General features: G+C 55.2%; 1 protein-coding gene across 2 annotated transcripts in view; it reads left to right on the forward strand.

Moving 5' to 3' along the window:
* Adgrd1 (adhesion G protein-coupled receptor D1) overlaps positions 1-22,275 on the forward strand; it is a 120,479-nt gene that overhangs the window by 35,347 nt on the left and 62,857 nt on the right. For both annotated transcript variants that reach the window (XM_074060662.1, XM_074060663.1), the window contains 5 exons: positions 2,110-2,169; positions 4,324-4,441; positions 5,278-5,388; positions 7,007-7,082; positions 8,227-8,368. In XM_074060662.1, coding sequence (XP_073916763.1) covers positions 2,110-2,169; positions 4,324-4,441; positions 5,278-5,388; positions 7,007-7,082; positions 8,227-8,368 — 507 coding nt within the window. The remainder of the gene's footprint in view (positions 1-2,109; positions 2,170-4,323; positions 4,442-5,277; positions 5,389-7,006; positions 7,083-8,226; positions 8,369-22,275) is intronic.

Genomic DNA, 22,275 nt, shown 5'->3' on the forward strand with positions numbered 1-22,275 from the left:
GTAAGTGCTTCATAAGAACTACTGAGCTAGTCTCCAAGGTGACAGCTGGTGCGTTGTATGCAGTGGTGCATAATAAACACCCACTCTGAGTACTAATGCCCTGCCCTCTTAGCAGTGGGTACTGTGAAGTCTCTCCAGATGCATGCAGGAGGCGCTTAGTTGGGTGTCAAGGGAAGGAGGGAGGTTAGGTTGATCAGTCACTTAATTAGAAATACATGTGTTGAATGCCTGTCTGTGGGTGGCTGAGCTCTCTGTGAGATGGATGGTCTAACGGGCCCCGCAGAGTACTCACAAGTGGGCTCTCTGATTAGTGAGCACCTTTGTGCCGCTGCCCCGTGTCCAGCGCTGGGATGCATGACGGGTGAGCCTGGCCTTGCCTCTGCCCTCACATGGTGCCTGAGTGTGTCTCTGAGACGCTGTCTGTGGAGTGCTGGCTCCAGAAGTCTGTGTCCTGCCCAGGGCAGATCTGGGATACATGGTGAGACCCCTGACCCTCAGCCCACTCATGGCATAGCCCTGCGACCCTTGGTCCTCAGGTGGAAGGTGCCCTGGTGTGGGCAGGTAGATGTGTGACTGTGGCAGGTGCAACCATGGCTTCCGAGAGCTGTGCACGGTGGGGAGCCACTGAAGGGCTGCAGAGCTGCAGGAAGAGCTGCTGTGTGGAGCGACATGGGACAGCAGAGCAAGCGGGGACAAAGGCCAGGCCACACAGTCATCACTCTGGACAAGACTGTGGGGCTGCTCTGCTGAGCCCAGTGGCGCTGCAGGACGTGTAGTGAGGACAGAGTGTGTGCTGTGAGGCACAGACAGATCCATTCCCTCCAAGGGATGTGTGACGGGAGCAGAGATCGGATGTAGATCTGCACAGGGAGCACTTCCTCCTTAAGCTTGGCGACTTCCTCTCTGCTCACTGGGCCCCTTCGTCCCTTGGCTAAACCTCAGTGTCAGAGACTGAGAACCCAGATGCCTCTAGAGGCCAGACAAGAAAAGTAGGTGGGGACTGGGGCTGGGGGACCGATGGCTCACAGCTCAGCAGCAGAGTAGAGCGAGCTCTCAAAGTCACCTCATCCTAACTTTACGCTCATCTCCTCCAGGTTTGCAAAGGAAGCCTCACGCCTGGGTTTTTTTGTTTTTTTGTGGCACTGGGGATTGAACTCAGGGCCTCATGCTTGCTGGGCAGGTGCTCTACCACTTGAGCCACTCCACCAGCCCGAGCCTGCGTGGTCCTTTAAGAAACAGCTCCGCTCCACCCTGTGACGGCAGAGGTCATTGCCTGTCACTAGTTCTTCAGGTCTTGCATTTTAGGGTCTTTAAAAAGCGAGGAGCGTGGTGAAGTGTTGTGTGAATATTTCGTGTCTGGAAGGGAGGAAGGGTGTGACTTGTGTGGACATGGAAGTTTGCGGGATGTACAGATTTTGACGAAGGTCTCTTTAGCTCCGGTGAACATGTAGAAATGAGTAACATGGACAAGTGGGGCAGTAGAGAGAGGTGGGGACCAGGGCGAACTGGGGAACCGTGTTCAGTTTTGTGGTCACGTGGGAGTGTGGGCTGAGAAGTGTCTGAACTTCTGCTGTTTTCAAAAGAAACAGGAGATCTGTATTTTTTCACTTAAGTCTCTCAGTGTTGGAGACTCGTTTTACTTTTGGAACAATTACTGAGCCAAAGCAAACGTGTTTTAAGGTGACTGGCCGAGGGGCTCGGGAAACTTCTGCTTTACAGAGATGCAATTTCCAGCTAACATGAGTGAGTTGACGCAGGCCTGGCTTCTCACTCCAAGCACATTTCACAGGCCACGGGTTTTCACCTCCATCCCTCCATTCAGCAGGCATTGGCTGAGAGCCCGTTGTGTCCCCAGGGACTGGGCGAGGGCTCCTGCCACAGCTGAGCAGGGTTCACTCTGATGGCCACATGCTGGCCGCTCGCTTTTCAGAGCTGTCCTGGGCCACAGGTGAGAAGGACACCCGTAAGACACTGACGATTGTCACTGTTTCCCACTGGGTGCAAACCCAGCCATTGGGGTCGCATTGGGAGATACGGGGAGCAGCAGGGTTTGGAGCCGAGGCTAGAGGAGGCGCACATGCTAACCAGTGTCATTTCGTCCACCTTCAGACCTTCTTAAGAACCGTGGCCAAGGTTCTTCTCCTGCCCAGCTGGACCCACGTGTCGGAGGTAAGAGAAGAGCACATTTCGATCCTGCCGGGGAACCCACACCTATCTGAGAGACCAGGCGTCGCTTAGCCGGTTCTGACATCCGCTTTGCCTGCCATCAGTTGGCGTGGAGTTCTGTGTGTTCCGCTGGTGCAGGGACCCTGTGAGCAGCTATCACGCGTCCTGTGCTCTGAGAGGAAGCGGCCGGTTTCCTCACAAGCGTTGACCTTTGTCTGCCATGTTGCATAATGGTGCTTTTTACTTTTTGCCAAGGCATCATTCCTGAGTACTGATAAGAAGCATGCTTGGTGTTTAAGATAACCAGAGAGAAGCACGAAGCTAGAGCACAGCGCGCCTCGTGACTGGGGACTGAAACACGAAAAGCATGGCTCATGGATTTATAGTCTAGTTTTCCACTCCCGTGGATTTATGTATATTCTACAAACACTGCACAACTGACCCTGTTTTCCTTAATTCTTTTTTTTTTTTAAATGATACCAGGGTTTGAACTCAGGGCCTTACACTTGCTAGGCAGGTGCTCTACCACTTAAGCCACTCCACCAGCCCCTTTTATGCTGGATATTTTTGAGATAGGTTCTCTCAAGCTCTTTGCCCAGGGCTGGCCTCAAACTACAATCCTCCTGATCTCTGCCTCCTGAATAGCTAGGAGTATGGGTATGAGCTATGGGCACCTGGCTTGTTCTCCTTATTTCTGTCCAGAACACTCCTGGAGGTATTGCTTGTTCTTCTGCACACCGTGTTAGTCAGGCCAGGCTTGGCTATGCTGCAGTAACGACAGGGCCCCACATCGCTGGCTAGAGTCTGGTGTGGGTCAGAGGAGCCTCCTGTCCACACAGTGACCCTGGCTCTGTCCATCTGCAGCTGCCTGGATGGCACGTGGCTTCTGGGTTGCCGGCAAGGGTGGAGGTGGCGAGGGCTCCCAGGAGCCATGGCCGTGTAGGGCCCAGCCCAGCAGCGTGTCGGTGTTTTGCAGCCCGAGAGGCAGAGACACACTCATTCCCTTCCTATTAACAAGGCCGTGGCAGCTTTTGATTTGCACAATTTCAAATAAAGTAAGACTGTTGGATCCTGGCAAAGGGAATGAGAAGGGCCTAGAATGTAAGAAAACACAGTCCTACCCAGAAACAGATTCTTTTTCAGAAAGCACAGCCCTCCAGGGTTTGTGATTTCAAAGGGACATGCGTCGTGTACAAGGCTGCAGCCTGGGGAATGGTGGGAGAGCAGCCGGTGGGGGACTCGAGGCAGATGGGTTTTCTGCACCAATTTAAATTAACTTCTTTTTGGCTGCAAAGTATGAATAATCACAAAACCGTTTGGTCTTCAGCCAGCTCTAATGTGCAACAGAAGTGTATGCCAGAGACACAGATCCTCATGTGTGTAACTGGGTTCAGTTGACTGAAATCAGGCCATGAGCCTAAAAGACGATGTCTAAAATTGGCCTCTGTGTTCTATTTCCAGCTCATTAGGCTCTCCTGGAGCGTGGACTTATGAGAGAATGCTGAGGGCTCAGAGGCAGACGTCTAGAGAGGCGGGAGGAGAGAGGAGAGGGAAGACAGGCCAAGGCTCAGAGTTGGGGAGGCTGAGGCAGGCCCTCATCCTCTCCTGTGACCGAGAGGTGACCTGGATGGTCAGCCCTGAGCTGACAGCAGAAACACATGTGACCAAAAGGGACCAGGCAGCATTGTGTGTGTGTCTGGGGGGTCCTTTCTGCTCTGGGGATGCAGAGGAGATGAAGAGGGTCCTCGGAGGGGGCATCAAGGAGGCCAGATGGGATTTGGGGTGCTGGTTCCTCCAAAGCAGCCTCCCCTTCACAAAGAACTGCTGGTGTCTTCACGTTGGGAGGACTCAGGGTCATCAGCCCCCTTGCTTGTGAAACAGAGGGACAGGCCCCAGACTTACCAGGCTCCCTCGGAGGGTTCAGAGTTGGGCAAGGACCAGGTCTGGCCTGTCTGTCCCTCAAGTCAGCTCTGACCTGTGTCCCCGCTCCATGAACTCGTCAGGCCCTTGGCCATCTCCCAAACTGTAAAGTGGGGTGTGGTGACTTTCCTCTTGTGGCTGTGGTCGGGAAGTGTGATTTGGGGTGCTCTGTGTGCCCTTCCCACGCAATCACGGAGCACGGCCATCACAGCTCTTTCATGTCTGTGTTGCTTGCAGGACAGCGCCGTGGTGCCAGGCCTGATGGACACCATCGACACTGTCATGGGTCACATATCTTCCAACCTGCACCCCAGAGAGCCCTGGGTCACCCTCGAGGGCTCCTCTTCCATGGCAGGTAGCTGTCACTGGCTGGCAAGGCTGCACATGTGGAGCAGGGAGGGTGCAGGGCGCTGGCTCGTGGTGGTTCTCCCCACGTGAGCTGAGGTGGACCGTGCTGCCTTTGCAAGGGAAATGCGTGCTCGGATCCAGGCAGAGGCATTTGGTCGTGATGTGCGTGAAGGTTGTCACGGCGCTGTGTCTTGTCATGGTCGCCTAGGTTTAGGAGAGGGTGGGGAAGCTGCTCCCGCCAGTGTCTGAATGAATGACAAAACCAGGTGCCCCAGAGTCAGCAGATCAGCTTCCCAGGGACGCATGCCAGGTCCTACACAGGCAGATGACACAATCCACGTTCTGACTCTGTAAGATTTATGGTGCCCACGGGAGCACACGGGAGCCGGCCTCAGCACCGAAGCTCACCAGCCCACAAGGGCGTCTTCAGCCAGGATGTCCACCTCTACCCATGGGACATCTGCCTGCTACTTAAAGACAGACTCTGGCATTTCCATTTGCCATGTCCCGTGGGTCCCTCGAGCTTGGACAGCAGCAGCCACCCAGCACATGGGGTCTTCACATAGTGCACCCTTGCCACAGACACAGCTGAGAGCTGTGGGGCAGGTGACGGGTCCTTCCAGCCAAGAGCTGCCTTTAGCGTGTGGTTGGAGGCCTGGGCCCTGCAGTAATGACCGATAGGCTTGTGTGTTTTTGTGCACACACGCACACACACACGTTTCAGGCCACCCTCCCTCCCCAGAGTGCTTGCTTGGTCAGAGAAGCAGAGGAAGATGGGGTTTCGGCTCCCTTCCTGCAGCCCACGAGCCTCTGACCCAGTCCCTCTGTTGATTCCTCCCACAGACTTCTCTGTGGCCAAGGTCCTGTCCCGGACGCTAAGCGCGCCTCACTACCGCTTCCCTGCCCACGGGCAGAGCTACATCGAGATTCCTCGTGAGGCTCTTCACAGCCAAGGTGAGTGCGAGTGGGGGCCCTGGGTGAGTGGGGGCCCTGGGCGAGTGGTGGTCCTGGGCAACTGGGCTTTCTGAAAGAGTCCCTGGGAGGCTGCTGTGGGTTTAGGCCCCTGAAACTCTGCAGGATGGCTAAGCAGTTGTTCTCAAAGTCCACGCTTGGGCCGTGAGGTGTCCCTCACAAAGCTTGCTCCATAGTGTCCTGCAGATTGAACTGGAATTTGGGATGGGGTTGCTGGAACTCTGCATTCAAGTGAGTCTGGCCCCTTGGCCACTGTGTGGGACATCAGGTGTCCCCAACTCTGTTCGGCTCCTGGTTAGCTAAATGTGAATAGATGGCCCTCTCCCCTACTTGCTCAGGGTGGAGGTGGCTAGGCGAGGGACCTGGGTGCTAAACCTGTGTAGGCCCAGGTCAAGTCTTGGGATGACTAAGTGGTCAGGCCGCTTTGATGACTCTGTCCTAGAGCACATGGGGCCCAGGTCCATTCTGGTGCCTGGAGAGGCCTCTGCTCCCACAGGCTCTCCCTTCTGAGCCAGGGATCCTCACCCCAGACACCCTGACAGAGGCCTGGCTCTGCCCTAGGGGTGGAGACCAGGCCAGCCAGGGCACTCAGCCCCTTCCTGAGCAACCCCTCTGGTCTCACTGCCTGAGCCTGTGAGAAGATGCCCTCTGGTCTCCACCTCACCTGGCCAGGACACAGGTTGTGTCCTGCTCCCGGAGACCTTGCTAAGGTCTTTGTCCTCCACACCTGGCTGTAGGAAGTGTCAGAGATGCCCAGTTTTGCAAAACCAGCAGAGCCCGTGCTTTCCACACATGGGAACTTCTTGTGCTTGGCAGCAGGGCTTATTGGTGACGAGCCCTGGCTCTGTGGCTGGAATCCGGGCCCTGCTGCTGCTGGCTGTAGGGCCTGGGCAAGTGACTGAACTCGTCTGTGCCTGGTTCAACAGTAGTGCTGCCTCCTGATGTGGCTATGGGACTTACAGGCAGAGTGTGCGTAACAAGGTCTGGTGCGTGGTGCGTGGACAGGAGTTGCAGAATACATTCCTAAAGTGCTAGCGCACTTAGCTAACACCTCAAAGAGCTCACAAAGTCAGTCAAAGTCTCGCTTCTCTGAGTGCTGCTTGAGTGAAAGAACAAGGGAACACATGCTTCCTGTTTCAAAGTTGTAATAAAGCAGAGAGGTGGGACCAGGTGGCAGCAGGCAGCCTTTTAGGGTGTCTGCCACTTCTTGTGAGCCTCCACTTGTTGCCTCCCTTCAGTATCAAGGTCACCAGAAGCACCGTGTGCAGAGGGCACTCCCTGCCTCGCGGTTGATGGCTAGCACCACCTGGTGCTGCCCATGAGGGGCCTGAAGGCCACAGACCTGGGCAGGTCTGGCTCTTCCCAGAGCTCAGCATCTGTGTGTCTGGAGTTGGTGCAGGGAGTCGTTGTCACAGTTGAGCACTCAGTGAAATAGCTGTGGCATTGATGCTGCTGCAATTTCTGGCTTTGCTGCCCTTCGTTTTCTATCCTCCCCACTCCAAGAGGCACCCTGGCCCTGGGCACGAGAGGCTGTGCTGGGCAGGGGACTCTGCGTGTCTCTTGCTTGTCCCTGCAGCGTTGACCTCTGCTTTGTCCCCAGCCTGGACCACCATCGTGGGCCTCCTGTACCACTCCGTGCACTGCTACTTAAATAATATCCCGCCAGCCAGCACAAAGTGAGTTGCTCAGGGTGACACAGAGGAGGGGAGGGATGTGCTTCTTCCTGGGTGGCCGATCATGGTGATGTCCCCCCCCCCGCCCCCGAACACACACCCTGTCAGAGAGCCCCGAGTGCAGCACCTCAGGCCTTGCTGTTGGAGGAGACTCTGGGCCCCAAGACCCGTCAACACCACTTGGGCCTAACCATGTGACCCTGGTCCAGTGACCAAGCCTCAGTTTCCACCTCTATAGAACAGGAAGCCTGCAGGGTCCAGAAGTGGCTGGGTGACCACTGTCCATTCTAGCATAGTTCCTGGACATGCACATCCCCGAGACAGAGTGTCGTCCGTTACCTGTGGCACACCGGCAGGGCTGGGGTGGGGTGAGGTGCACAGGAGCCTTGGCGTGCCCCAGGGGTCATTTAAGCGCCACACTTCTCTTCCTCTTCCCCGGGACGGGCCCCCTTCTCAGTCAGACTCTCCCTTCATGGGAGATTCTAAGCCAGGGACCTCATCCTTCAGGGCTGGTGTCCAGCAGAGACTCCAGCCTCTGTCACCACGTCCTCCACGGGAACCTTGTTGCATCTCTTGGATGCTCTTGGGCCCTGTGCTCGTCTCTGAGAGGTCACCCTAGGCTGAGGAATATGGCGTGCTGCTGGTTCAGACCAGGATGAAGGGCTTGTTCCTGAGGCAGGGACGGAGTCAGCTCCAAGTTCAGGGGCTAAAAAGGAGAGGGGCCGTCACTTGCAGGGAAACTGAGGCACCTTTCTAAGGAAAGGAAGGAGTGGATACTGGGAGGTGACGCGGCAGACCGTGACAATTCACAGTCAGGGAAGCTAAGTTCAGAGAGGTGAGAGGGCTGCCCAGGTCACATGGAGAGCTGAGATTCAAGGTCTGTGACTGTGAGTCCTTCCACGCTCCCTGGCTATTCTGACACCGGGGCCCTGTCACCTCCTGATACTGGTGTTGGACCTCAAAAAGAGCAGTGCTGAAGGTAGAATTCAGCTGACAGATTAAAAGAGGAGAGAGACAAGCCCCGGAGAGCAGCACCGCTGGAAGACAGAACCCCGTGCTCCTCCTGAAGAGGAGGACCCAGCATGGCGTGCTAGCTGCCCCTTCCCTCTCTATTTTCCATCTTGTAACAATTTCCATTTCTTCCAAGGATCACAGAGGCAGTGTATTACAGAGACTGCCCACTGTCTGCTGCTAGCCGCCTGATTTCTCTCGAGGTGACCCCGCTTCCCACCCTCTCCCAGAATCTGTCTGCTTCTCCCCTGGTCACCGTCCATCTCAGGCACAAACTGGTGAGTAAGTGACTTCTGCTTCCTCCCGGTCTCGGATCTGGTCCGCATCGGGGCATCTTCGGCCGCCTGTGTGATTGCCGAAAGAACGGCTTGTGGGTTTGGCACTGGCGAAATGGGCTGATTCCTCTTCCCAGAGTCCTTGTGACTTTGCCTCTGGACTGTGGCAGGTCCCCGTCGATGGCACTTGGGGTCAGTCGCACGGGTTGACATTGGGCGAGGAGGCCTCTGAGGCCTGAGTGCGTCTGAGATGTGCACGGCACTCGTGTGTACGTCTCTGATTTGTGGCGAGTGTCCTGTTGCCTCAGTTGTCACATGAACTGTGCTCTGTCTGAGGGAATCGCTCTTACGAGCTTAGGAGAAACACCGTTATTCGTGAGACTTCCAGCGGTGAGCTGTCCATCCTGGGCCATGGTCACCGTGGCTCCCTCTGTCTTTAAGTTATCTGTCAATGGGTGAGCATGGCTGAGGTGCAGGGCGTCTGATGGGCCACTGTCCCTTACGGTGCCACCGTGCACACTCACAGGCAAGCACACAGCCTTCCCAGGCAGCTCAGCAGCTCCCGCAGGCCGAGTCGAGCGCCCGGCGCCCAGGTGTTGAAGTGAGTTACACACAGGGGGGTCCCAGTCTGTCTGAAGGACCCCAGCCTTCAGGTGAAGTCTCTCATGGAGGGCAGCCTGTGGGTGACAGCAGCAGTCCCAAGGCCGGGCAGAGGGACAGTGAAGAGCACAGTGAGGATCAGACCCCTAAAGGCAGGCAGGAGCACTGAGGGGGGAGGACCGGCCGGCTGGCTCAGAGCCACATGCCAGAGCACACGAGCACACACTCGTCCTTGTCCCATCAGGCCCGTGTGAACTGCGGAACCGGAAAGTGGTGCCCCACACCAAGCTCCTTCCTCTTCTTATCCTCCTGTCCTTCTGCCATTTCCTCTATCCCCTTCCTTCTCTTGGAAAGGGTGGGCACTGAAGAAACTCTTCTGCCCTCCATGGTCTCTGTCCTGGAGCCACCCCAGGTCAGCCGGAAGAGATTCCTCCGTTTTCTCTGCAGCATCGTGGTCCCCCATGCGGGTTTGTTCGGACCTCTCCTCTGGTTGGTATTTAGCTCTTTTCTAGTACTTAGGTTGTCCCCTGCATTTCTGAACGGGGGAACGGCTTGTTGCTGTGAACGGCCCGTACATCTGCAGCAGGCTCCACTCTGTGCTCTGCAAAGTTTTGCAAAGGGATCCCCCTTCCCCGTCTTCCTTTCTGCTCCCTTTATTTTGACCCTCTGGCTGTGTCATAACAAAGTGACAGAGAGCAGACCCATGGGGACAACAGAATGACAGCCTCCAGCCAGGCTCCCCCATCTCTCCTGAGACCTGTCTATAAACATGCACCACTGTGAGCTGTCCAGGATGAGTGAAAGACAGATGGAGTCCTAAAGACTGTTCTGCTAGGCATCTCATCCAGACGATCCCAGCAGCGCTTTGGGGAGTGGCAAAGCCTTGAACTCTCCACCCAGAAGTGCATCCCGTCCCAGAGCAGCCCAGCTGAGAAGTGTGGGCACAGGAAGCAGGTGCAGGTGGCCGCAGCTCTGTAGGACACCCAGGTAGAGCCAGTGGAAGGGCCGGGGGCCTTGCCTGGGCATGATGGCCCCCTTGGTAGCAGGTTGGGTCTTGGTGGAAGACCAAGATGGCTTTAGTGGGACATGGAGCCATAGGACTTCTGTGGAGGTGGCAAAGAGCTGTGGAACCGAGGGCCACTGTGTGTTTGGAAAACAACTGTCCAGACAGAGAAGCTAGGAGTGTTCTGGGCTGTGGCAGGGCTTGCTGGACCCTTGTCCTCAGACTCCCCGTCCTAGCCATGACCAGAGGACACAGCGAGCCCCCGAGGGAGCCGGCCGCCTCTTGCTTCCCCTGCAGCCGAATCGCAGGTCCTGCCGGCTTTGGTGCAGTTGGTGGAAGTCTCGTGGAGACCACATTTTTCTCTTCTGTGAAGTGAGAAGGGGCCAATTTACAAACCAGAGAAAAAGGGTGGACAAAATGCAGTCCCTGTTTAATGGCTGGTTACTGTAGTTATTTTTAACAAAGAAAGCTTTGAATAAGGAGTTTGTCTAAAAAAAGAGGCAGAGAGGAATTTTTATCATACCAGAAAAGGATGGTAATTAAAGCATGTCTTAGCCAAGTGTCCTCAAGGGCTTTGGGGTTTTCCTTTTGAAGGTGGCTCTGTATTTCTGAGGATGTTTTGTGCCCTGCTGTCTCCGATGGCAGCCTTTCCCATGGAGCCCTTGCTGACGGCCTGTGGGAATGGATGGAGGGTGCTCAGAAGGCTGGGCTGTCTCCCCCTCGTTGATGTGGAGGGCAGCGCGTTTCTTCTGACGCGGCGAGTGGGTCAAGGTCATAGCCAAGGTCAAGGAAACTTCCTTTTCCTGGCATGGTCCAGGCTGCCCAGGGTCTTGAGGTGCTAGGGCACCTCAGGAGGACTCTACTGGGCCCTCCTGAGTGGGGCCTCCTCCTGACCCCAGCGTGTGCCATGGCAAACTCCCAGAGGCCCTGGGACATAGGACTGCATTGCTCTGCCCAGGCTGTCTCTGAACCTGTAAAGTCTGTCCACTACTCTGGGCCTTGAGGCTGCCGAGGACAAATGGCCCAGGAGGTTGGTGAGCCTGGCTGGGGTTCTGACCTGGCTCTGGAGCTGCCCTCTGCAGAGAGGGTGGGGGGCGCAGGGCGCACCCAGGCCCCGTGTGGCCTCCGGGGTGTTGGACGGTGCTCGTCTTGGCTCGTTCAGTGCTGCCCCTTTCCCTGTGCCTCCCGAGGGCTGGCTGCTTTGCTGTGTGGTCGCGTCTGAGAACTGCAGAAGTCCGTGTCCTCTTAAGTAACACTTGGGTGTCTTGGGAGTCCTTTGTCTCTGAAGTCAGCACACACGTGTCCAGTCTCCTGGACACTGGAATAGATGTGCACGAATCCCAGGCTTCATAAACATGCCGGCAGTCCCTGCGTTCATGTCTCCACCGTGCAGAAGAATGCGTCTGTCATCTACTGCAGACATGCAGTGCAATCCCTAGACACTGACCTCTGAGCTTTGCCTGTCTCAGGTGGCCCCTGACCCCCCAGCTGAAGCATCTCTGGCTTATTAGTGAGACTCAGATCAGGTCAGAGCACTGTCTTTAGGGGACTGGGCTGAGCACAGCAGGGTACCCAACAGCATCCTTGGTCTCTACCCACTGGATGTAGGAGCACCCAGCTGTGACAACCACATATGTCTCTGAGCAGGGACAAAACCCCCGAGAGATTCCCAGCCCAGAATCACTAGCAGTGGTCATAGCTGGGCATTTTCATGGCTGTGTAATATTCCACCATATGAATATCCCATATCTTATTCACTTGTGTATAATTTGGTTATCTCCAGTTTGGGACTATTAAACACAGCCATGTTTTTATGCTTCTTAAATAGTCAAATTCCGAGCCAGATTAAGGGAGGTGCAGCGGGAGGGCTGGTTTCTCTCAGGTAGGGCTTGTGGCTTGTAGATGGTATTTCTCCAGGATTTGCAGTGAATGAGGAAAAAAAAAAGTCATATTGAGAATGAAGTTTTCTTCTCTTTCTGGGGTCATTCTTCACTGCACAAGGGACCTGGGTGGCCCTGCCCTGCAGACTTGTGCCCAGACACGGCTGTTCAAACACACACATAGCTAAACAAGATTTGAGATCCACTGTTCAGAGGAAATGGGCGTGGACCTGTGACGGGCTCCTTCAGGTGTGTCTGTGGGTCTGTGAGTGCACACAGAGCTGGGTCACAGGTTCTGCCAGCTGTGCCGCTTTCGGCTTCCAGTGTTTGGGTTAGCATGTCTGCATTTCTATGCTGATAGTTGTGAACTCTGATCATTTTCCTGGCTGCATTGTAGTCCTTTGTGTAGCAGCCTCTGTCACTATGTAACTGGCTTCCATCAGGCTTTCATTATAAACAGTGCCGTAAGGAACCTTGTGTGCCCCTGCTCGATTCTGTCTTTAGGATGACGTCTTAGAATTGTTTGGCTGAATGTCCACACTTTTTTTTTTTTCTCATTTTGAAATGCGTTTTGTTACTCACAGAGGGAGGGAGGCAAACCCCCCACGCTGCTATTTTAGGAGCAGATGAATCACAGCAGGACGACACCCCTGCAGAAGTGTGTGCGAGGGCTGCCGTCTTCAGGGTGGACCCCCCCCCCAGTGAGGTCACCCCAGATCGAGCAGCAGGGCATGGCCAGCATCCAGAATGCCCATTCCAGACACGGCCCCTCCACCAGCCTGGGCTGGGACTGAGTGCACCCTGGACGGTTCCAGGACCTGACTTTGAGTCCTGTGGGGTATCTGCCCGGGGGTGGAGGTGCGGGGTTCTGGGGAAGGCGTGTGTCCAGACCAAGTTTTCCCAAGTGATCCTGGTTCATGGGTGGACCAGCCAGGTTCCTGGGTTTGGGAAGTGCCCATCTTTTCCAGGCCAGCCGTTTGGGAAGTTAATGTCACTTAATTTTGGTTTTCATTTGCTTTTCCCAAGATGTTAATGACCTTTTATCACATCTATTGCACATTCCGATACATTTTCCCTTTTTTTTTTTTGTGGCAATACTAGGATTTGAACTCAGGGACTTTAGGCTTCTTAGGCAGGTGCTTCTACCACTTCAGCGTGTCCCCAGTCCTTTTTGCTCTAGTTTATTTTGGGAAGAGGGTCCCACACTTTTTACCAGGGCCAGTCTCTGACCTAGGTCGTCCCACCTCTGCCTCTCTCTTAGCTGGGATTACAGGTGTACATGACCACGCCTGGCTCTGTGATACCCTTTTTTTAAAAAAAGACAGAAAACTGTGCTATCTTATTTTTCTGTCGGGTTGTCGGCTGTTCTCTTCTGACTGATTTTTAGTTCTTCGTGTGTCTTGGATGCGTCATTTGTTGGATGTGTGTTTTGCAAACTTCTTTCTCCACTGGGTCTTGCCTTTTTGCTCTTACGGTGTCTGCTGAGGAATGTAGGCTTTAAATTTTAATGTAGCTCAATTTATCAAACTCTGCTCTTCTGCTCAGCGCTTTTTGTGTCCTGGTCAAGGAATCTCGTCTGCTTCAAGGTCATGGAGAGTCTCCCATATTCCCTAAAACATTTATTGCTACCTTTCCTTTTGAGAGCTACAGTCCTGGTCTAATTGAGCCTGTATGGGTTCTGAAGCAGGGTCAAGATTTATTTTTTCCCCATGTGGCTATCCAATTTACCTGGCTCCACTTGTTGGCGAGTTAAACCTTCCCTCCCCTTGGCCACAAATCAAGTGACCTTTCGATGAGGTTGGCTTTCTGGACGCCGCTCGGCTACCATTTCTTACTGTGCCGCAGTAATGTCGCTGGCTTTATGCCACGACCCGAGACCTGCCCGCCCCACCCTCCAGGCTCGCCCTTCTGGGCTGCTTTTGGCAGAACACACATTTTAAAGTTGGAAGCCCCTGGTAAAAGCTGCCTTTGGAGAGATGCTAGGAGTTGATGGCACCACCAGCGGGGCTCGTTCGGACCCATTTCCCACACCCTTGCCACTTCTGGGGGTTGTCCTGCTTTCGCACACCTTCGATGGCTGGCGAGGCTGAACACCCCTCCCCAAGAGACTTCTCTTTCTAATGGCGTTTCTTTTTCCACTGGCGTCCCCGATTTGAGCTTTTGGATGCGGTGTTTGCTTTGCAACTGGCTTGCAACCCCCCCACCTCTATTTTGACCTCTTTTGTCTTCTGCAAGTTAAACATTTATATTTTGTCAAATGTATCCACTGTTTTCCCTAGAAGAAGGGTGAGTTAGCTTCTTACGGTTACTGTAACAAATTTCCATGAGCGCCCTAACTGGAAATAACCCCGTCCTGTTATCTTAGAGTCCTGGAGGCAGAGCCAGTGTCACTCAGCTCAAATCCAGATGCCCAAGGCTCAGAAGGGAATCTGTTTCCTTGTCTTCCCAGCTGCATGCTGGGTTCCTATCTTCTGTCTTCAAGTCAATCAGTCAGTCAGTCAGTTAGTTGATCTCTCTCTCCCCTTTCCTTTGGTCTGACCCTCCTGCCTTCATCTCATAAGGAGCCCCAATGACATTGGGTCACCTGTGTAACTACGTTGGAAAAGCTCCTTTGCTATGAGAAGTCTGTGACTGACCTTGGCAGGGTTGGGGACACAAGGCTGTGTCTGCACAGAGGATAAGAGGACACACAAAGAAGCCACTCCCCGACCGAGGTCACTGCCCTTCTCAGAGAAGTGGCCACTGTGCCGGCTCTTCCTCCCTCATTACCCTGTTAGGTTACACGGGTTTTCCGTGTCCAGAATGGTGCGGGGTCAGATCGGTGTCACCAAGCATCGCTCTTCCGAGAGAGAGAGAGAGAGAGAGAGAGAGAGAGAGAGAGAGAGAGAGAGAGAGAGGGACCCAGTGTGAGGCTTCCTCAGGTGCGCATCAGGGCTGCCGAGGGATGGCACCAGCCCCCTCCTCTGACGCAGTCCCGGTCCTAAGTCAGCCGTCAGCTGCTTCCTCCAGGGCAGCCGTCTTTCTGCTTCTTTTCTCTGCCATTGGGGTTTTCTAGACCTGCCCGGCCACCCCACAAGCTCCGAAACGCTGAGTCTACGGCAGGGCCTGGTGTCATCTCTCTGCCTCCCTGGAGCCTCAGGAAATGACCAGCCTCCTTCCAGGGGCCAACTCTGGGCACCCAGCCACTGGGCAGCTTTTGCCAACATCCAGGGAACCCCAAGGGCCACCCACGCTGCTGGCCCTTCCATGGGTGCCGTCAGGGGCCTCTCCGGACTGCGCGGGGGCAGGAAGACCCAGGGGTGTGGCGCTCCCGTCCATCCTGTCGCGTCCTGACGTCGACTCCGAAAACCCCACGGGGTGGTGGCTTTCACAGCTCGCTTTGGTGTCACAGAAGTGCCTCGGTCAAGCTTTCGCTGCTCGGGTCACTCATCAGCGTTTTCTGGGGAAGGGCACCCGAGTGCGTGTCGCCTTGGCCCGCTGGGGAGTGTGGTGGGTGACATGTGTGCCCCGAGACCCTGTATTTCTGCTGCCCGATGCTGTGCTGAGGACCTGAGGTGTCCCCCAAGGCCTGTGCCTGGAAGGTTTGCTACTCAGAGCGGTGCTATTGAAGGTGGTGGAGCCTTTCCAGGGTGGGCCCTAGTGTGAGGTCTTTTGGTTATCCAGGTGTGTCCTTGAAGGACAGTGTAGGAGCCCCAGGCCCGTCCTCTCTCTCTGTCACTTCCTGGCAGTGAGGCGAGCAGAGGTGCTTCCCACCATCGCCTCCAGCACCCCACCAGAGGCCTAAAAGCAATGGAACCCTCTGACCATGGCCTGGGAACTCTGAAACTAGGAGGAGCCAAAGTAGACCCTTCCTCTTTGTAAGCTGGTGGTCACAGGTGTCTGTTAGGGTGACTAGAGCTGACTAACACCTCTGGGGGACAGCAGGGAGCAGGATGGTGACTTAGCCATGGCAACGGTTCCAGTTGGAGCTCCTCCCGGCCTCCCGGCCCTCCTCCGCCCTGGAACAGGAGGCAGTTATGGGTACTGGAGGGAAACAGAGACTCACAGGACCCCTGGACTGGACGCCACCTCATTTGTCTGGTCATTGTCCTTTACACCTGAATCAAGAGGTCACCAACACCTGTGGGCTTGTACCTGCTCAGCGCAATGTGACAAGGCTCATGTGCCACCTGACCCCCAGGAGCCATGCCACGCTGCTCCAGGCTTCTGTTGGCAGAGTGGGCTGTTGAGTGGCCCCTGTGGTCACGTCTGTGTGTCCTGCCTGTTGTCCTCTGTTGCTGGAGTCTGTAAGGAAGCCAAGGTTCTGGAAGCTGCACCCCCTGGCAGCTGTCACGACGTGAGACTGACTTCTGCTCAGCTGTGGGCAGTGACACTTAGTGCCACATCTGCACTCACATTGTCACAGGCTCTGAGGACACAGGGTGAGCAAGGCAGACCTGTGCACAAGTGGCTTTCTCTTCTCCTTGCAGGTGACAGGTGTGCTGTGTGGGATCATTTGGAGTTAGGTCTGGACTCAGGATTCTTGTCCCCTGCTGGGCATCTGGACAGCAGCTCTTAGATCAAGCCTGTGTCCCTCCTGGCTGAGCTGAGGGTCGAGGGGGCCGCTGTGAGCTGGGTGACCGCAGGGAGTAATCACAGGGCGGGGACGTAGTGCTCACCAGGACCTCAGACTGGGTGTGTCCAGCCAGGGCTGTGCAGCTGTGACCTCCCCAAGGCTGTTCCCATGGCTGCTGTGCCCGCCAGGGACCCAAGTGAGGTGGAGGAAGCTGGGGACGGTGCAGCTGGGTGTCAGTGTGCACACGCACACTGTGCCTTCCAGGCAGGACAGTCCACCTTCCCACAGCCCTACTGCATGGGTGACACTGACCCAACCTCCAGCTCAGGTCCAGTCCCGGGTCCCCATCTTCACTGGCCTCACCCTGGCTGCTGCCCTCTCCCATCCAGGACAGCCACAGCCTCCCAGCTGCCTCCCACTTCCAGGCTCACTCCACTCCACATGCAGCTCCCAGATTAATAAGGAAATGTCACCCCTGTGCGTGCGTTCTGTGTCCCCCGGCCTCATCCCAAGCCGCCTCGCCCACTTACCACACTCCAGCCACAGCCTCCTCCTCCAGCCACTCCTTCTGAATGGAATGCCCTTCCTCCAGGACCTTACATGGCTGTCACCTTCCCAGATTCTGCCCTGCAGCCTGGTCATCCTCCATGAGCCAGCCCCGTCCCACCACACCAGCCACCTTTATTCCTTTCATGAAAGCTGGGACAATCTTAGTTATATACCTGCTTTTTCTTGTCTGTTTTCTCTGCGGAAAGTAACCTGTGTGAGAGACAGAGACAGAGAGACAGAAAGAGGTGGATAGAGACAGAAGAAAAACAGGCAGAGATGGAGAGGGCTGGGGAAGAGGGACTGTCTTGTCCATCAGTATATCCTCAGAGTCTGGAATACAGCCTGGTGTATGCAGGGTCTCCAAGAATGTTTGTTGAATGGCTGCATGAATAAAGAGCTAAAATGCAGCTTGGTGAGCCTGGGACACAGCCCCAGTGGCCAGCTGGTCAGGGCAGGCCTGCTGTGCCTCCTGAGCTCCAAGGACAATGGCTCTGTTTAAGGCTCTTCCTTCATCAACCTGGCCCTGCCACCTCCCCCTGAGTCCCCATCTTCAGGCCTCTGTCCTCACTGAATGCAGAGCCTCCTGATAGCTGTGGCTCCTGCAGCTGCCCCTGCCCTGCCTCTTCCCCTGGCAGAGTGAGCATCCTTTCAGAGAGTCCAGCCGGGTGGTCTCCCTCCTCTCAATGAATCCCCCAGCTCCCCTGACTCTCAGCTGAGGACAGACCCTCCCTGTGGTCCACACCAGCATGGACAGCCCTCGTCCTGCCCCACTCTCCTCCTCCACCCCTGCCCTGGCCACAGGGCCTTTGCACCTGTCATTTCCTTTGCCGAGAGCATGCTCCCTTCTCCTTTCTGAGTCTCCTCCTGTCTTCTGTGACTTTCTTGTCTCTCCCAGGGCCTCCCTGGTCCTCACCCCCAACAGGCAGGGCTCCCCATGGCAGTTCCGTTCCTCGGGGACACCTGCACTCTGTCTTTTCATGTACGTTTGTCCTTCCCACTGGATGCTGGCATTTTCGCAGCACACAACAGGGGCTTTTGATAAGGAGAAAACTGGGCTGGGAAGCAAAATGCTCGGTTCCAGGTCCCCCTGTTGGCTGGGAGTCCTGCCTGGGCACTGGCTCCAGCCTGGGAGGTCCCAGAGCTTCCAGGGCTGCTGCCCATGCTCTCCACCACGAGCTCACACTGCAGCCGGAAGCTCCAGGACCTGGCTTTTCTGTGCTGAGCCTACAGCACTGTGTTAATAGCTGGCCCCAGACGGAATGCCATGCCGCCTTGTTTTAAGACTGGGCAACAGAACGCCGCAGGAGCCTTGGCTTAGACAGTGTGACATTGCTGTTATTTCTTGAAGAAACTATTCTACAAAAGCACAATTGCAGGTGGAAACGGAAGGTGACAAGCCTGCCACTTCCCTAAATGTGGATGGAGCAATGGCAGCACAGATGGTGGGACTACAAGGCGGGTGCCACCTGAATCCTCCCGGTTAGTCATTTTCAACAGATCTGTAAAAGGAAAGGTAGTCGCTTGGAGGTTTATCCACATCAAAACAGCACAGAGCGACTTTCAGCCGCTGTTAAGGACCTGCCATTCTCCTTCCTGTTTGTCTGCTTTAAAAAAAAAAAAAAAAAAAAAAGCAAAAGTGTATTTGGGTTTTAAAAAGTGAATTAACTTTGGTGGAGCACGAGCTGCCCTCCTGGAGCGTGGATCACCAGCACTCACTGTTCCCAAGTCACACCCTGGCCGAGGACCTTGTTAACCCCATCTGTGGGCACTTTGACTCCTTCCTGCCATGTGTCTGCCCCAAGTGTCACAACGTGTGGGGACAAGTTATAGAGCCCCTGATGGCTCAAGCAACTAGTTGCCTAGATGTCTCCTGACTTCCCCAGCACATTGACAAGCAGTCCGTGGGCACCGCAGCGGGCAGGCCAGGCTTGCTGTATGGGGTTTTCCTCCCACTGCCCAGCACTGCTCCTTGTCTTCCCTTCACGCTGCTAATGCTGACTTCTGCATGTGACACACACGCAAGACTAGGCACTGAGGTGCATGCCTGTAATCCCAGTGCTCTGGAGATGGAGGCAAGCTAAAGGTCAGCCTGGCCTACATGGTGAGACCCCATCAGAAACAAAAAGAACAGGGCTTAGGCTGACCCCCGAGGGTGTGAGCACCAGACTGGCCTAGGAAGGAGGACACCTAGTAGCGTCCACGACACTCTGTAGGCAAAGTGCAGAAGCCCCATGCATGGATGTAAGACATAGGGAAACCACTGACGTGACCAGGCTGTCCTGCGAAGTGGCCTGCAACCTAGGCCCAGACCTGCTTCCCCAGTGGGTCCCCCAGGAGGGGCAGCTGGAGCTGGTACACAGAAGTCTTTCTCAGGTACCTCTGCTCCCCACCGTGGGAGACAGTGAGGAGGGTCCCGCACCTGACGGGTCTTCTGCCCCCAGGCTCCGTTCTACCTGATCCTCGTAGGAAATAACACCAGCCCAGGGAAGTGGGAGGGACGTGACTCAGCTTCAGAGCAAGGCTTTTGTGAAAATCGGATTCTGACCTTGACTGTCTTTGGCCATCAACTGGCAGGTTGCAAAAAGCCACTCAGGACTAACGTTGAGCTCGCGGTGGCTTGTGCCAAAGGAGGAAAAAAGGAAAGCAAAGCCAGGACTAGTGAGTTTTGTGCCCAGCAGAAGGCTGACCACTTTTCTAATGCGGGAATCACTTGCTTCTGGAAGCTTCTCCCAGTGTTTTGCTGTTCCAAACCCAGAGGCAGCAATTCAGGTCCACTGGACACGTGGAGCAGCCCAGCTGTGCAGTGGCCACGGAGAGGCCGCTCGCTGGCGCACGCCTCTGTCCCACAGGCCACAGGCCGTTTTCTGTCCCAGAGCAGAGGTCCAGCTGTGACCGAGGCCTGGGGAGGACTTTCTGCAGATCCAGCCCAGGGTCTTATGCACACCAGGCCTTACGCGCGCTATCGCTGAGCTACATCTCCAGCCGTCCTTCCAACCGAAAAATCTGGGTTTTCATCGTTCCTTGGAAACAGAGGCTCTGAGAAGGGACAGTGTCCATATGTGTGTCCTGACTGGCTGTGCCATGGTTCCTGGCCATCGAGTGTTGAAAGCCCAGCTCGGTGGACACCTCCAGGCCTGTAGGAGCCTGAGTTTGAGTAGGGCAGTGACTCTTGCAGAGTTTAATCCTGGTTGTTCTCCCAATAGTCTGGAAGAGGCATGTGGGACAGTATTAGGAGAGCAGGGATCTAGAGCATTGTCACAGGACAGTTGTCATCTTTTCCTCCCCTTCTTCCCCGCCTTCTTCTTACTGCCTTCCCCAGTCTTCCTCATCCCCCGCCTCCTCTTCTTCTTCTTTTCCTCCTCCTCCTCTTCCTCTTCTCCTTCTTCTTCTACTCCTCCTCTTCCTCCATCTCCCCTTCCTCCTCCTCTTCCTCTTCCTCTTCTTCTTCTTCTTTTTCTCCTCCTCCTCCATCTCCTCCTCCTCTCCATCTTCTCCTCCTCCTCCTCCATCTTCTCCTCCTCCTCCTCCATCTTCTCCTCCTCCTCCTCCATCTTCCCTTCCTCCTCCTCCTCCATCTCCCCTTCCTCCTCCTCCTCCATCTCCCCTTCCTCCTCCTCCTCCTCCTCTTCCTCTTTCTCTTCCTCTTCTTCTTTTTTTCCTCCTCCTCCATCTTCTCCTCTTCCTCCATCTCCCCTTCCTCCTCCATCTCCCCTTCCTCCTCCATCTCCCATTCCTCCTCCTCCTCCTCCTCTTCTTCTTCTTCTTCTTCTTCTTCTTCTTCTTCTTCTTCTTCTTCTTCTTCTCCTCCTCCTCCTCCTCCTCCTCCTCCTCCTCCTCCTCCTCCTTCTCCTCCTCCTCCATCTGCTCCTACTCCTCCTCCATCTCCCCTTCCTCCTCCATCTCCCATTCCTTCTCCTCCTCTTCCTCCTCCTCTTCCTCTTCCTCTTCCTCCTCCTCCTCCTCTTCTTCTTCTCCTCCTCCTCCTCCTCCATCTCCATCTCCATCTCTGCCTCCTCCTCCTCCTCCTCCTCCTCCATCTCCTCATCTTCCTCCATCTCCTCCTCCTCCATCTGCTCCTCCTCCTCCTCCATCTCCTTCCTCATTTGGAGGGAGTGGACCTTCACTCACAGAAAGGAAAATGATGTGAGTCATGGTTTGGGTGTGGCTGTGTGTCTTAGATTGCAAATTAAGTTAAACTTATTCCTTAAGATCAGGCAAAGCATGAAGCAGTGGTGGCCATGAATTCACCTGCCTGGTCAGCATCTTTCAAGTCTGCACTGAAACACATGCTTAGCTGTTGAGTAGAGAGACCCCGAGAGTGTGGGCTCACACTCGTGGGACCTGAAGCCATCTGTGACTACCCTGCGTAAGGGGGGTGGGTGGCCTGGCCCTGGAAGCCAGTGTCGTGAAGGAACTCACACAAAGCCCCAGATGCACAGCTGGACCAGCTTCATGGATTTGGGTAGATCACCACTGTCGCAGGCTGTCTGGTTCTCAAACAGGAGCAGTGGCATTTGATCTGTTCCAGCTTCGTAGAGTTGTTGGCAGGGACTGGAGAACCTTGCTGGCTTGGATTGGAGCTAGCTGTGTGGCAGCTCTAGGACCATGTGTAGCCTGCAGGTGACCTAGAGAGTACCAGTTTTGAAATAGATGCCAGTGTTCAGAATCCGAGGGATTTTTACCTTCTCGTCTTAATTTCTATTTCTGTCCAGAGACCTGAATTTCTTGCTGTGCAAGGCTGGTGTCTGCAGAGCTGATGGAGCAGGGTGGTGGGCACTTCCCGGAAGTTTGTCATCCTCCCTCCCAGATGGTCCCAGGGGACTTTTAAGTCCTGACCTCTAGTGTTGGTGAAGTGTTTCTTGGATGCCCTGGCCAGTCCTAGGTGACTGTCTCACTGTGTCACCAAAAAACTGGTAGGGATGTCACTGAGCAGAGGTTGGGTGCTGCCTTTGGGGATGAGGGCGAGAAGGGCTGAGGATTGACAAGAAGCCATCTTTAGACGACTCCAGGGTCAACATTCTTGAGCAGTGGGTTGCGGGAGAGGGCAGATACAGGATGCCAGGACTATAGGAAGCCACTTCTGCACACGCCTGGGACAGGATCTGCAAGAGAGCAGACGAGCTCATGGGAACAGAGTTTTAGCCCACCAGACAACTCCTTTGTCCTAATGGAACCCTCCTGTCCTGAAGCAGCTACCTCCTCAGGAAGGAGGATGTGACTTGGGGTCACGCCATGACCTCACAGGAAGGGGAGGCTTGCAGAGGCTGGGACAGCATGAGCTGAGTGAAGGAAGTACAAAAGCAAATACCTGGTTACCTGGAGA

The sequence above is a fragment of the Castor canadensis genome, chromosome 18, assembly GCF_047511655.1.
Source record: "Castor canadensis chromosome 18, mCasCan1.hap1v2, whole genome shotgun sequence".
Classification (NCBI taxonomy): Eukaryota; Metazoa; Chordata; class Mammalia; order Rodentia; family Castoridae; genus Castor; species Castor canadensis.